General features: G+C 41.5%; 1 protein-coding gene across 3 annotated transcripts in view; it reads right to left on the bottom strand.

Annotated features, from left to right (window-relative positions):
- The window catches only part of BAZ1A (bromodomain adjacent to zinc finger domain 1A), a 62310-nt gene extending 46831 nt beyond the window's left edge, over positions 1-15479 (bottom strand). For all 3 annotated transcript variants that reach the window (XM_086463575.1, XM_086463576.1, XM_086463577.1), the window contains exons 1-2: positions 15367-15479; positions 7832-8110 (exon numbers count right to left, since the gene is read on the bottom strand). In XM_086463575.1, the coding sequence (XP_086319701.1) occupies positions 7832-8110; positions 15367-15479 (392 nt within the window). The remainder of the gene's footprint in view (positions 1-7831; positions 8111-15366) is intronic.
- Positions 15480-15848: the final 369 nt, after the last annotated feature.

Raw genomic sequence — 15848 nt, 5'->3', positions numbered from 1 at the left:
TTAACAGTTCAACACTGCCAAAAAGGGGAAATGTTCCCTTGCCATTCCTCCTTTCAGCCACATACTTGGTGTGGTGTTTGATTTTTGTAGCTCTGGCACTCAGTATCATTTATTGATTGCCATTAAATTGAATTAACTTACCCATCAAAAAAACTCAAACACAATCAAACCCCAAAACCCCAAAACTAACCGAGCGCAAAGAGCTGGCTAAGTTTTTGTCCTATCAGCTACTTCAAGCAGCTCACTGAAGGATCTGATGAGAACTAGAGCACGTGCAAGAGGCAAATACTGTCCACAGCCAAAGCAGGGGAAGGAGAAGTAGTAAGACTTCCCTCATTTAGGGGCCCTGAGACAGTATAATTTCTTGAGTAGCTCAGTGATTTCAGTAGTTTATGCTTCCTAACTGAAAAATGTCATCTAGGCAAAGGAACACCGGGTCCCCCTAGGAGAGTCTCTTCCAGGGAAACCACATACCTAACTAGGGCAAGACATACCACATGCTTCAAGGTCACCAGTAGTCCAAGATGAGAGTGATTCAGGATAAACCCAGAACAAAGGGTAAGTATAACATACTTGCCACATTCCTCTTTCATTCAGCCCAGCAACTCAAAGGCACATACACAAGCTATTACAAGTTGTGGGACAAGCAGATATCTCCATCTACCTCTGCTGAAGCAGTATAACACAATTTGAAGAGGAGGAAGAGAAGCTGCACTCCACTACATAATGGGCCAAACCCAGCCATCGCAGGATGTCAAGTGGAAACCTTAACCCTGCAATTATTGGCACTTTCACTTAACTAGAAGTCCTTCCCAAGTGCCGAGTAGGCCTTACTCCAACCAAGGCTGGAGCTGGAAGCTGTGAGAGGAGAGACCACTTCTCACTGCCCATCAGCTAAGCATTCCACACAACAGCTTTCAATCTGTCTGGCACTAACTACTCTGATATAAATAATAGTCTGGCACTCTGTTACGTCCTCATTTCAAGTCAAAAAACAAGATCCCCTGAAGGCCCAGGTGAGTTATAAATATGCCTCTGTATGCTTTACAGTAAGCAAACAAAACCATCCCTTTTATGCAGAAGGCTGTTTCAAATGGGGTGGTCAGGGAATATTGCAATACTTTGAAGTCAACCTTTAACATCAAGAAAATGATCAGTGAGTCAGAAGCAAAAGGAAATTCACTTTTTAAAACTGACACCCAAATGAAAGCAAAGTTTTTCAAATGCCAAAAATCAAAAAAGCACACGTTTTCTAATAGTATATAACGTTGGTTGAATACAGAAAACCCCAAAAGAGTCAGTAATAGAAGAAGCTATAGTAGCAAGTACCAAGAAGTACCAAAAAGCTATAGCCTCATTCTGTTTTGTCAGCTTTTAGTAAGTTTTTAAGAAGTAAATGTCAGGTAAGTGCAGTAACTCGTATCCCTGTCCTAACAGTTCTCATATGCTTGAAAGTAATTACAGAGATAAAAGCAAGGCAAGATCTGAAGGAATAAATGACATCTTTTACTAAGCTAACTGGTACAGTTTAATCCACATACAAAACAAAAGCACACAACAAGGAGACGAGTTTTATGCACATAATGGCTTCCTGAAGTACAGTAAGAGCTGCTGTTTTCAAGTTTTAGCATCTTCATTTGCCTGTCAAGTTATCAGTAAGATCGTATACTTCAAAGAAACTAGTAAGAAAAAAAAAAAAAAAAAATCCCAAAACAAACAACCTCAAACCCATAAAACCATACCTTCAAATTTATAGTTACAAAATCGGAGAGCGTGCATAGAAATGACAGCTAACAGAGATTGGCAGCACCCAAAAATAGTTGTAACAGCTGTTCAACAATCTATAAGAAAGGAGTTGCAGGTTCTCTCCCAGATGTCATCATCTCATAGCTTCCATTAGTCAAACACGAATATATTCACCAGACAACAAATACAAATATATTTATATCCCAAGTGACTTTAAGGAATTCACTTTCCACTGTCCTTAATGTGACTTTTTCCAGACCAGGAGTTGACTGATCTTTAAACAGCAATGGTGGAAGAATGCAAACTGTACTTTCTCTATGAAGAGGTAAGCTGCTGTCCAGTACTGTCAGCGATGCTGTTTCATAAGCACCACACTAACTTCGCTACTGGAGTTCAAATTCACCTTTTGAAATAAAGTAGGAAACTTTCTTTGTATGCAGGAACTTATGCTTAAGCTTTACCTCTACAAAAACACACTTTAACTTTCTGATTCTGTAGACATTAGCTGTAATGCCTCTGCATACAGTCAGCTTTGAAGCCTACATGTCAAAGGGGAAAATTTGTTGGTGGACTAGAAAATGATTTAAATTCACTGTAGCTTCGTAAAGTCTAAACATGGAAGATAATTGCCTTTTACTACCTAGTGGTCTTATATTAACTTATCCTAGTTCTCAGAAGACAACTATAAGGAAGTAATACCTTACTGCCAGTTTGAACGAAAAAGTTGGAAAATGAGCTATAATCTTATCCCTTACAAGGATTATCTTCTCCCATCCCAACTCCATGTCAGCTAGGCATAGTCATGGCCAGCAACATGCTTCCTGTGCCCCAGTTAAGACTTACAGAGATGAGAACAGTATGCAAATCTTTTAATTGGCCTAATGCAGTGGTTAATCCACTATGAAGAGTCCTAAAGCACTGGGACACCAGCCAAATAATTGATGAGTTAAAAAAAGAAGTTTCACTTACAGACAAGGTTGCTCCATGATTATCTATGTTTCCTACAGCTTTGCAATGGTCAACACCAGATCATTCAGAGCAAAGAAAGGACTTTAACCTACACTTAGTGTATCACCAAGTGCAGCAATCTTCCCAACAGAGAACTTCATCTACTACTTCTGTAAACAGGTTCATTTTGAAAACACTATGCTTTGCAGTGGTGTCATCTAGTGGTCAAATCCAACGAAAAAGACATTATTTTTTCATATCTGCTACGGTCTGTATGATTGTTTCCTTCTTATACACCACCTTTAAGGAATCTATTTTAGCCTGCAGGTGGTTGACTTCTTAATCAAGTTCTGTACTAAACGTACAACAACTGGTTGTCCCCCACCCTCCATGAGGAAGGGAAGGCATCATCACATAGGCTATTTTTAAGTGCGGGGGAGGGGGAGCTGAAGTGCTAGTAGAGTTGTTCAACCTAAAACCTCAGATCTCTTCACTGCTCAAGTCAGACTGCAAGCTTACAGATTAATTAACTAATTATTGCACTGCCCACTTGTATAGTCTAATAAAGACAGCCATTATTTCTTGTGATAGCGCCCAGTCTCAGAACACTGATGATAAAGCACAACTGTCTGTTTACATGTGCTTTAAATCTAGTTTTTCCTCTGACAAATAATTTAAAAAAAAAAAAAGCAGCACACTCCTGACCTCAAGGAGAAAGGAACAGGTCTTACAGCTGCATGAGTTGCACAGTTATAGGTTTTATTTGGTTGGTCTAAGGCATTCACTGAGGTTATTTCAGGTAGGCCTTCCACACTACATAGTTCCAACTTTCAGGTAACTGACTTCAGATGCCAAGATATTGAAAAATCAACTTCACAAGTTTTAAATACCAATAATAAAACACGGTACTAAGACAGCAACAAATGGACAGGTTACTATGCCATTCCTTGTGGAAAAACAGAAGCCAACTAGTATCGTATGGGTCTTAACCTTTCAGTTCTGAAGAGCTAATACAGGAAGCAATTCCAGTGAGGTGGTCAACATTTTTACCCTGCTTCAATAAAGTGTGAGTTAAAACATTAGCTGCTTATTTTACATCTTAACTGACCATGGTTAACATGAAATATTGCTCTCATTTCCCCAATACCCCCCAACAAAATCTCAATTTCCTTGCCTTTTTCAACAAATCACTTCCCATAAACAGCAATTTGACATTCTAAGTAACAGTACTTACAGTGTCAGTTGTTTTCAGTTTCTTGGCAACTCAGACAAACTTAATTTGAGATTAAGTTTTCTGTCTATATTATATGATGTTTCAGATTGATGCTTCAAATAACAATTTTGTTGTTTATGAAGGCAGTACTAGGAAAATGTTGTTACAGAACTCCCATGGTGCTTTAATTGGGATAGCGGTTTTAAAGCATAGCACAGCTGTCACTTTGGAGAAGTGAGACCGTTTGGCCAGAAAAGCTGGACACGTACAAACCAAAAAAGCCAGCCATTTTTAATCAATACATTATCTGAAAGAGTTAAAGAGCAAGCAGAATTATCTCCTTGTTGCTTCCACTATCACCAAATCGCACATATCATTTTCAGGGACTGCCTGAACAAGCCAGAAGTCATAGGACTGGGGGGCTTTCTCCGCAATTTTCTGGTTGATATGGGCTGTTAAGACACCAGACATACCGAAACAACAGGAAGACAGAGTATCTCCCAAACTCTCAAGAGTTCCTCCTACCAGACTTCAGCAGCAAGGCGGAAGCAGTCAAATTCAAAACTGAGCAGCACAACAAAAGGCTAGAAACCAGAAGAGCCTGACAGGGACATAAGATCAGAAACAGCAATGGGGCATCAGATTCTGCGACAACCAGAACATGCAGGTTGGATACAAGAGCCACCAGTCTCAAAAAAAAAAAAAAAAAAAAAAAAAAAAAATCATCTTCTGCCTCGTCTCTGCACAAAGCACTTGTCCTCTTACTCTGTCTAGATCACTTGTCCATTGCTTACAGTACTAGCGACTGTATATAGTCTATAGACTACACAGACCACTTCATATGCTCAAGATAAAAACCACTTACATCAAGCCAAAGTGCTAACCTTTCTCGTGTTTGGTTTCCCTCCCGTTTACTTTGTTCAAAATCTAGAAAGCTGAATCAAAGCAATCTATCCTACAAGAATATTACATGTGCAAAATTAGGAGCCATAAAATACCAATACTTAAATTGCTTGAGCAACCCCTGTTTACACATGCTGTAGGCTTCGCATTAAATGATGCGCAGAGCTCAAACAACAAACAATCCTGCTGACATCACACGTGCAAAAAACTTCATACATAAATGCAGTGGAAGAGTTCACAACACCATGACACAACCGGGTTTTCACGATCTGCCAAACTGCATTGGTCTCCTAGGATACTATTACACTATAGATGGACTGTGACCATTTTTGCTAGAAAAGATCACAAAAATGTAGCTGCACAAGACAAACACACGCAAATCGCTCTGTTGAACAGCTGTGTTATTTACAAGTTACATGAGTTGGTATACTTAATCCCCAATGTAGTACTTCAAAATATAGGTCAAAGTCAACTGTTAATTGGGCAGAAGAATCACTATGCCTCACCTCCTCCCACTTTGTATTCTTTAATTATGTATCTCTAAGCATAAAAATCTCTCTGCATTACCATATTATTGGCAATGTTTCCTGAATTTAGTATTAAAGGTCTGAACTAGCTCTCTGCTATACATTTGACTAGGATATCAGTGGCATACAATCAGCTAAGGTGAATTTTTCGTGCTTCATTTTGCCAGACACAAATTTACACTTATGTAGTTTTAAAACTTACAATCTCTAGCAGGTTAATTTTCGATGGAAAAAGATTTTAACTGAATCTCAGTATTTTGTAAGGTATCCCACCCACCCCAAAAATATTAATATATTGATCCGTGAAAGTGGAACATAAACACAAAATTGTTAAGATACCTATCCCAACACAATTTGGAATAACCAAGACAACTGAACTAAAGGCTGGTAAAAAAAAAAAAACCAAAACGATACCGCTATCTTAATGAGATAGAATCCTATCACAACTTTATCCTAACGGTTTAGCTTACATGGTAAGTAGAAACCATTTTGTTAGGGCAAACTTAAAAACTGATCTATGATGGTCTAAAAAGAAAAGTGAGAAGGATTCTGGATTTCAAAAGATGAAGAAACAAGACAGACTTGTATTTATTGCACATAAGCCTACTTTTCATTCATCTCTGAAAAGCTAAGATGCACACGCACAAATATTGCGGCAGAGAGTTTAGAAAAGTAAGAGAAAGACAGAAGGGTTGTTCTTGGGGAAGAAGTTTGTTCTTCTAAAGCATTCTTCTTGCTATTAGTTTGGAAACTGACAATATCATGAAAGATGGAAAACAAAGGCATTTAAGCAAATGAAAACCAACAGCTGAACTACACTGACAGTTCATAATATTCAGGTTTCCTGAATTTTATTCCTGAAAAAAAAAAAAAACAAACAAAAAAAAAAAAAAAAAACAAAAAACCCCCACAACACAAAAAAACCCTCACTTATTCTCTAAGCAAAATAACTGTAATACTAGTGGTAACCTAGGTCTAGTCATTAGACAAGTATAAAGACGAGAAAGATAGAAACAAACTTTGGATACAGGTTTTCTGTACAGAAAGCAGCAACTCTACTGAATTTTTCTTGTCTGGCTTTGCAGACTGGGACTTCACTGGTTGGAAGGAATAGAGCAGGGAAGAGACAGAAAGCTTTTCTATTAAGCACTGACCTTATGTACATACCCACACAAGTTTCCTTACAACTTATCTCCTGCAGCACATCAACAGATTTTTCTTCCTGGTGTCGTACTAAATTTGCCTTCAATACAATCTGGATCAATCACTAAAAAACCCTCATACAGAATAACTGTGTTCTCCATTCACCATTTTGATCCAGCCCACTCCTATCCCCCAATATACACGAAATCACACGCCGAGACCTCGGGCTACCCACAGAAACCGGGAGGTTGTGCCCCATCTACTCAGCAGCGTAAGCTGGCACCTTTCTACTGAAAAAGGCGAAACAAAACAACCCCACAAACACAGAACAACAACAACAATAAAAAAACAACCAACCAAACAAACAAAAAAAAACCCAAAAAACAACCAACCACAACAGCTGAACCCACAAAGGCTTCAGCACACATTCTGCAGGTATTTCCAAGTTGAGCATGTTTAAGTCTTTCCCATTTTAAACGTCAGTTACGTGCAACTGCAAACTCATTTACACAAAACATGGACTACTTATAGTCCTCTCCCAGAACTGCTTTAAAGAAAGACTCAAGCTAGCCACCTATTGTAGAACAACTTATTTATACTACAGAGCATATATGCCAATGATATGAGAAAGAAAGCATCTGAAGCTCAAAATTCTTCCAAGTTTTTAATCAGTCTAAGATTAACAATAAAAATGTTTGCAATATATGCATCAGTATAAGAGTACACATAACATTAACTCTGAGTGGGAGAAAAAAAACAATCGCATTAAATCCCAGATAATCACCTACTACAAACTCTTTAATTCCCAACTTCTCTGAGAATGCAGTCACAATTTTTGCCACCACCTAAAACACAGAAATCCAACTTTCATCAATTCTTTAAGCTTTGAACAGTTCTGCCATTCTGAGTACACAAAACACCATGTGATTAATTACATTCTGGATGATTTAATCAAAACTTTCATATGATTTTTAATTCATAGCTTTCCCTAGTTTCTCATTAAATCTCACTCTACAAACAACCCACCTTTCTCACATCAGGGGACTGACATTCCTTTGCAAATGCACCATGGGGACCAAAAACCAGCAGTGTCAAGATCCTAGAGAGCTGTCCTGCCTCCACAGCTGCTTCTAAGCTAAAGAAAGCCATACCAAGCCTAGCAATACAATCCTACTCTTAATTAAAGTAGAGAGAAGCAGTAACACTATCGCTAGCTTGAGCATCACACCTCACATTGGGCGAGTTTGATGGAGTTTATTATGCCAATTCTTCGTTTAAAAAAAAAGCACACACACAAAAATCACCCCCACTAAACAAAAAGAAATACATATTTATTTTTAAATACACTTACCTTGCACCATTATTTCTAACTACTTCCACTGTTTCACCAACAAAATACCGATCCTTGACATAAGCAAAGATTTCATCGCACATCTCATGAAGTCGGGAGCGATGGGTAAGGGTGGCCAAGTAGAGAACTGGAATGATGAGTGCCTCTGGAAAACTCTGAAGATTTTGTCTGGCTTTCTTCTCCGATTCCAGTGCTTCCTGGTATGTGAGTCCGGGTTTACCTGTGACAGCACAGCTCCACACAAGGCTGTTGCACAGAATGGTGCGTTCAAAAAAATCACTGGAAAGACAGAGGGTGTGGGAGAGAGAAAACAGTTGAGTGCTGACTAACATTTTGAATTTGCTCACTATTAATACAGCAGCAAATTTCTTCTACAAGCCTGAAATGCAAAGGCAGCTGTACTCTTCTACAGATTGTAGATAATCAAGGATTATTTACCACTTTTTAGCCATGGCATGGTAAAGTGCTATTGTAAAACCAAAGTTTCACTACAGACTACACTAACAGCGTCAAGACCTAGAAGTGCTGCGAACAAATATTCACATGGAAGAAACCTTATGCATAAGAATAAGCACACTGAGTTTAATAGGTGTCATATCCTCCTCACATCCCCCACATTTCCAGAAATATTTGCAAGAGGAGGTTCTAAAACTGTACAAACATAAAATGACCTTAAGATCACACAAACACATTGAAACTTAAGTAAGTTTCAGATTCTGAGAGCCCAAGCTCACAAAAGGTGTAAGAGGTAAAAAAATTAATGTCAAGTAGTTCTCAAAATAGTTTTTATTCCTTCACTGTTTGCATTGCTCTTCGAAAAACCATTAAACTATTTTTTCCTATGGATTCTTCTCCTCCCTTGTTCCAGTAGCAAATATTGATTCTCCTCCTTCCCTGTATTTCAAATTAATGTTAAAATTAAATTGTTGTTATTGCTTGCTTGCTTAATAGTTATTACATTGGAATCAAGAAAGAAGAGCTTTCATTAGTCAATACCCATCAATTTTTGACAGATATCAGAAAAACAGCAGTTTGTTAAAACACTTTCTGGACGAAGTATATGATGTAGCTATTCACAAAACCATGTTAAACCGTATTATGGATCAGTGATCAGGCAGCAGAGCAATCTTTCAATAAGCCTCGGTTCAGACAGTTTTTTATTTGCCTGCCTTAAAAAAATTTAATGGACTAGTATTGACAAATATGCAACACAAAACATGACAAACAGTTTTGTTTTGCCTTGTATCAGTTCAACATCCTATTTCAAGGCAGATACACAGTACTGTGAGAACACTGCATGCTACACAAGCTACCCATAGTGAAGTTTCATTCCTTTAAAAAAAGAAACAAACCACTATGCTGCGCAGTGTTACCATTTTTAAAAGAACAGAACAATTCAAATCATTTCTAGTAATGGGGTGAGAGAAATGGACAGTTCACACTCAAAGCTTTTTCTTGAAGGGTCCCTGCAAACTCAAGCTGGCAAATGTGCATCAGTCAGTGTGTCAGTCAGACTGATGCAGACAACGATGTTCACTTCAAATGAGCAGACAAACCATAACATTTTGTAAATGAAAATGGAAATTCCAGATTGAGGACAATGGAGGGTCCTGGCTCAGATAATCCTTTCTGTATGAGCACAGGATTCCTCTGAGTGAGGGAAAGATGCTTTAGGAAGATCATCAGCTGTGAGAAGCAGAAGAGATATATTATCTGAATATTTAATAGCTACAAAATTTTAGATTTTTAGATCACCTGCATCTACTTAATATATTTGACAGTACATGGGTCTAACACTCATAAGTAACAAGGAATAATTTGGGTTTGCTTACCCTAAACAAGAAGAGGAGAACAAAGGAGAGGGAATGAGAGAAATTATTCAATATATGAAGAACGGATGGCTGTCAGTCATTCTTTGTGCATAGGATAAAATAGTCTTTTTCTTTTTTTTTTTGCTGTCACCGACGGCAAATCAGTATCTTTAAGGTATAGTTACTTAAATGTTTTAAAGAAAAGGTTACAAAACTTCATTTTTTTTTTGTTAAGATGATTGGATCCATAAAACATGATCTTTTCAGATCTCTTCCTCCCCTACATCTCAATACTTCTGTATTATAGTCAGAATAATATTTAGTAGTCTTACTGACTTCAATGAATAAAGAAACATTTACTCAATCTTCATGCAGCTGTGTGTCTCTACATACATATTTGCGTCTCACTCGCCAAAGAGGCTCTTGATAATTATCTTTAGCCAGGAAAGGAAAAAAACACCCTAAGAGTTATTAAAAAATTTACTAGAACATAATCTTCAAAAATTATGAAAGTAAAAAGGGGGAGGGCTGGGGGAAGAGAGAGCAGAGAGGGAGACTGAGGTTGACGCTGACAGTGTGCCTTTAAGAGCTGTTGTTATTCTTTGTGAGGGGACACCAGGCAGTCGTGCTATTTAAAGCAACAGCATTGAACTTACAGGGGGGGTTGGAACGGGACACGACACGACATGACACACGACACGGACGGACGGACGGACGGACGGACGACACAGACAACAAAACCAAAAACCAGTAACAAACCCCTCTCTAAAATTTTTAATCCACGATTATTACAAATGCAAAATTCTAAGACGACTTTAACTGAAACAAATTTGAGGAAAACATTTTTCCATTTGCATAGAAGAGTAGTTTGTGTATCTAGTTTCATTCTCCCTCATTTCCTCTTTTGTTTTGTGTGGATTTTCCCCCCCATGAACTTACAGGGAGGAAAAAAAACTGTGTGAAAAAAATTAATTTGATTTTGAAAGCATTATTTGTCTTTAGCCAGTCATTACCTATAGCACATCAAAACCATCTGTGGCTTAAGTCTGTTAACACAGCTTTATTGCAATGTTTTAATGATCTCACTTGAACTTGGTTTGAGTGAGAGAAAACAAAATCCCAACTGTATAGCAGTAGATGTTATTTGTAGTACTCTTTCTGTCCCTGTCTCTCTGGTGCACATCAGTTATCACAAAAAGACTGACAAAGAGCAGACACAACAGGCAGCAAACCAAGAGAATGGTGGCAGCAGCAGCAGTGACACCCTTTCTCTTTCTTTAGAGCAGTAACACACTCGCTCATATTCTATGTTCAACTTAAATTCACAACAGCAAGGGCATTTGCTGCTATGTCACATCTGAAGCCTTATCTACATCTTTAGGGTATGACAGTCTTTGGGGCTTCCTCACTAGTTTAAGATCTCTGTAACTCTTGACAACACAGAGAAGGAAGCTCACACAAAACACATCCACAAAGCTCACTTGCATGGCCCCATCTGCCTGCAAGAAGTCAAACGGGACCACCGCACATGGTGAAGATGTCCACTCGAGGAGCAGAGACCAAACACCGAGTTGTCTTTGTAGTAGTGATTAATGCTGACTTCTCAGCTGGATGCCTTTTTCATTTACATTAGCTAGTTTTCCATGCAAGGCAAGGTAAAATTATCAGCAAATCATTGAAAAGTAGTATAATAGTGCTACTCTGTAGGTGCTTGCTAGGAGGCAGTTCATTAACAGAAGCTAGAAATAAATTATTTGCCATCTCTGTGCTGACTGCACTTGCAATGGATACAGAAATCCAGTGTAGAAATGACAGATGCCTTTTGCTTGAACTAAGTGTTCCCATTGAGTTCAAGATCTGCTGGGTTTTTAGTGTGTTTCAAGAACATGTTTGTTTCAAACTATTTACTTCCATTCATTTTCTTAGCATACATTAAAAAAAGTTAGGGGGAAGTGTTTCTTTTTTAAAACAGAAGAGTTATATATCAGAGAATATAAAATATGAGAAAGTCATGCTAAGTGAAATTTAAGAGAGATGAAAAAGCAGGGGAAAAAAAAAATCTACGGAATGGCTAATTTGTAATAATTGTTATTTTTACTACTGAAGCCCCTATGAGCCTCTAATATATAATCTATTTAGTCTACGGTAGGAGGGTAATCACAGAAGACCAGCTCTGCCACTCTGGATCGCAAAAGCGTTCTTGTACTCTGCCTTGTCTCCAGAAGTGGTCAATAATAGATATTACAAAACAATGCACAAAAGAAAACAAACAAACAGTGAGAGACATTTATTCCTTAATATCTACAGGTTAATTATGCATTAAGGAATATATTTCAAGTTATGAGTTTCTCTTCAACAAAAGAGAAAAATCCACCTAATTTAACTAAGGACACTGAAAAGCCTCTTGAACAGATCTCTTTTTCACTGTAACCAAGAATTCCACAGGCCAACCTATAAAGAAGTTTCAGTAAGTTTTGAAAATGCAAAACTGCTCTTCCTCCCCCCCCCCCCCCCCCCCCAGGTTTTAGAATGAGGAACATTCCTACCACTGTATCTATACTACTCATCGTTTTATTTTTCAAGCTGTCTTCACGAGCAAGACTTCCCATACTTTTAATAGCAGCTTTCACCCCACATCTAGATCAGCTATTAACTTTCACAGACAAGGTGTCAAAGACTAGTGGTAACATCCCACTCCTTTAATGCTTTCCTGGTGCATCTCACACACCCCCGCACTTGCTTTTCCAGCTACTACTATGGCTCCAGAGACCCTTTCGTTGGTCTGTCCCTCTAACTGGGAGTACAACCAAGCATGAAGAACAACAGTTCCCCCGGTTCCTGCTACTCCTGATAAACACAATCGAACACTGCCACCACACTGCACCCCCTTTTAAAGGGTTACAAAATTACGTGATGGTATTTCAGATTAAAAAGGAAATGCATTCTTAACAGGAAAGTCACTTTACAAAATACTGGTCTTGCCAAATCCTCCTCGCAATCGCATGATGTTTTCTTATATTGAGACAAATAACACTAACATATGATTTGTATTCATCTCTACTAAAGCTGCCACGGGCATGAAAGAAGCTTTTCAACACTAAGTTTGTGTAAAAAAACACAACAACAAACCAACAACAAAAAACAAACAAGAAAGCAACTGAAGTCTTAAACCATTTGTAGTAATTAAAAGCATTCATATCATTGAGGAAGGGGGTGAATTCAGGTTACCATATGTATCTATACAGCCTGTTTGATCTAGTCAGACTCTAGAATTTTTAAATTCTGCCCTCAAAAAATTCAACTTGCCATTGCAAAAGTACATTCAGAGAAGCCAGATTTAGACAGCGGTTTTCTTTCAGGAAACAGCCGATACAATTTTTTACAAGTGAGCCCTCCCTATTCCTATTAAGCTAATTGCCCTTGCTTAGGCAAAGAAATGGGAAGTGTTTTCAGAAGACCTTAGCTATTTGAAGCATCACTTTGCAGAGACAAGGATCAGCACCTTTAAAACTTACTGAAAGATGACCTTACGTTCTCCAGTAGATTATGCCACAAACAACTAACGTTAATCTAAACTTACTCATCTGTGCCAGGACACCTTGCTAAGTACAAAATACTAAACTTTTCAATCCAAAGCACCAATTTTACCCAACCTAACAAAAAAGCCAGAAGAGAAAACAAACAAACAAACCAACCCACTCCATATAGACAAGAAACAAGCATAGCAGACTCCTTTGCAGAGTTGTCCCAAATACCATATTCTAAGCCCTGACCTCTGAGCTAACCACCCACTGACATTTCTAGGGATTGCCTGTGTGAACACAAGTCTAAATTTATCCCTTAATTCATGAACTTTGGTTAAATATGGAATTTGGTCATTAACACTTTTTCTTAGTGACAACATCCCTGCAGTGCAAATAAGCCTGACAGAGTACTTAAAATATTCACCAAACCCTTTGAAAGCAGAAAGATGTTTTAAAAGGATACTTTTCATGCTAAAATTTTAGCAAAACTACACATACCTTAAGTGTATTTCAGTGCAGTGTCAACAAATACATGAGAGTCATCTAATTATGTGATAATAATAATTGTAACCAGAAGAGCAGCTTTTGAACTATTGGAAGCTGGGGGAGGGGGACTTAATTCCTACAGAAACAGGAGGCTGTCAGCTCTGGATCCTTAGGTTCTTATACGCCCTAAAATGAAAACACTCCTTACAAAACTTCCAACAAAACATTCAACACCCCCCCCTCCCCCCTCAAGTATACCGTTCAGGAAACAGTAAGGCATTACCCTCTAAAGTTACCTAATCCAACTTCTTTAAAATTTTATTAGGTGAAGTGTATTTGAGTAAGAAAAACAAGTCTAAACACGAAAAAGATTTAGGTGTGCTCTAATTTCGTATGCTGCAAATGAAAAGTATTTCAGATTTAATCTCATTAGTCTGCACGTCTTTAAAAAAAAATAGAGAGAGTTTGGATGCAGGGGCCTTCTTGTAGGCGGGGATAGTGCTGGATCAGACGGGGGTGAACACACATACACATCTATCAGCTTTTGAAAAACGTCTCGCTAAATACTTTCTGTCCATTGTTCTTACAAGCGATAAAGTAAGCGCCAGCAAGTTCGGGGCTACCCGTGCAATCCGTTTTCGACGGTTAACGGCAGTTTCACAGTTTCCACTGGTCTTTTTACACGGAGAAGGGGAAAAAAAAATTTAAAAAAAAGGAAGGGACAGAAAGAGGGAGAAAAATCTAACAAGAAAGACAGATCCTAAGGGGACAGGTGTGCCCGCTCGCTTTCAGGCCGGGTTTAACCTCTGCCGGTGCCGACCGGCCGGGAAGGGAGCGCTCCGGCTGCGGGACCCTCGCCTCGCCGGACAGGTGCAGGGACCTCCGCGGCCGGGCTGCCCTCCCCCGCACCGGCCGGGCGGCAGGGCCCGCCAGCCATTTCCAACCGGGTCAACCGGCGGCTCTCGGCGGAGGCGGGGCGAGCGCGGCCCTGGGCGGCGCGGCGGCCCCGGCACCCCGGCCCGGCGGAGGGCCGGCACAAGGGGTTAACCGCGGCGGGAGCCGGCCGGGGAACCAAGCCCGACCGAGCCCAGCCGACTCCGCATGCGGAGCCCCCCCCCAACAATAGGGCGGCCGGCCCCGCTGCCCCAGCTGAACCCGGGCCCGGATCGGCCCCTTCCGCGGGGCGGCCTAGCACCGTCCGCCGCCGACACGCGGCTGCCGGCGGAGGGGAGGGGAAGAGCCCGGGCCCGGCAGACACTCGTTACCGCCCGCCGCCTCCCACACGCTCAACTTTCACTTCCCCGGCGGGGGCAGGGGGACAGGGGCGAGAGCGACACCGCGGAAAGAGCGATGCGGGGCGGAGGCGGTGAGGGAAGGAGCCGGCTCCCCTCCGTCCCCGCGAGGGGAGGGGGCCGCGGGTTACCCCCGCCGAGCAGAGGCAGGGATTCCCCCTGCCCCGGGCGAGAGATCCGCCCTCTCCCCCCACCCCCTTCGGGAGGGCAGGGGCTCGGCGCCAGCCGCGCCCCCCCCACCCCACCCCCCCCGGCAGGGCTCCCCGCGGCGCTGCCGGGGAATCCCCTCCCCGCCCGCCCAGGTGTCAGCCGTTCGGGGGTTAAACCGCTCCCCGCCCGCCGCCCCGGAGCGGGGGGGGGGGGGGGGGGGCAAGATGGACACACGGCCGGTAGCGGGTACAGACACAAGGGTTGTCTCTTACTCGTAGTTCCTGAAGATCTCGTTAGTGACCCTGCAGTAGAAAACGCGCTCGTCCGGCCGAAGGTCAGCGGGGCACTTCTCCCTCACGAAGGGCTTTCCGTGCAGCAGCGGCATCGCCCCGCTCCGCGCTCTCTTCCTGCTCCAGGACCCGCTTCGAGGGGGAAGGAAAGAAAAAACCAACCAAACAACCAAAATACGGAGGAAAGGAGTGAGTGCGGGCAGCGGCCCCCCCGGCCCGGGGAGGAGGGAGCGGGCCCGGCGTGTCCCTCCCCCCGGGGGAGCCGGAGAAGGAGCGGGAGAAAGCGCCGGCGGCGACACGGCGTCCTTTTGTGTACCGACACGCCGTTGCCTGCCGTGGTACTGCGCGCGGAGCGAGCGGCGGTTTCTTCCTCCCGCCTCCGCCTCCCTCTACCTCACAATGGGGCCGTGACGCCGAGCAGCGGGCGGAGGCGGCGCCCCCCGCCCGAGCCGCGCAACGTGCTC

Source organism: Leptosomus discolor, chromosome 3 (assembly GCF_034619465.1).
Source record: "Leptosomus discolor isolate bLepDis1 chromosome 3, bLepDis1.hap2, whole genome shotgun sequence".
Classification (NCBI taxonomy): Eukaryota; Metazoa; Chordata; class Aves; order Leptosomiformes; family Leptosomidae; genus Leptosomus; species Leptosomus discolor.
Note: the sequence above shows the minus strand (reverse complement) of the source record. Positions and strands in the feature narration are given on the sequence as shown.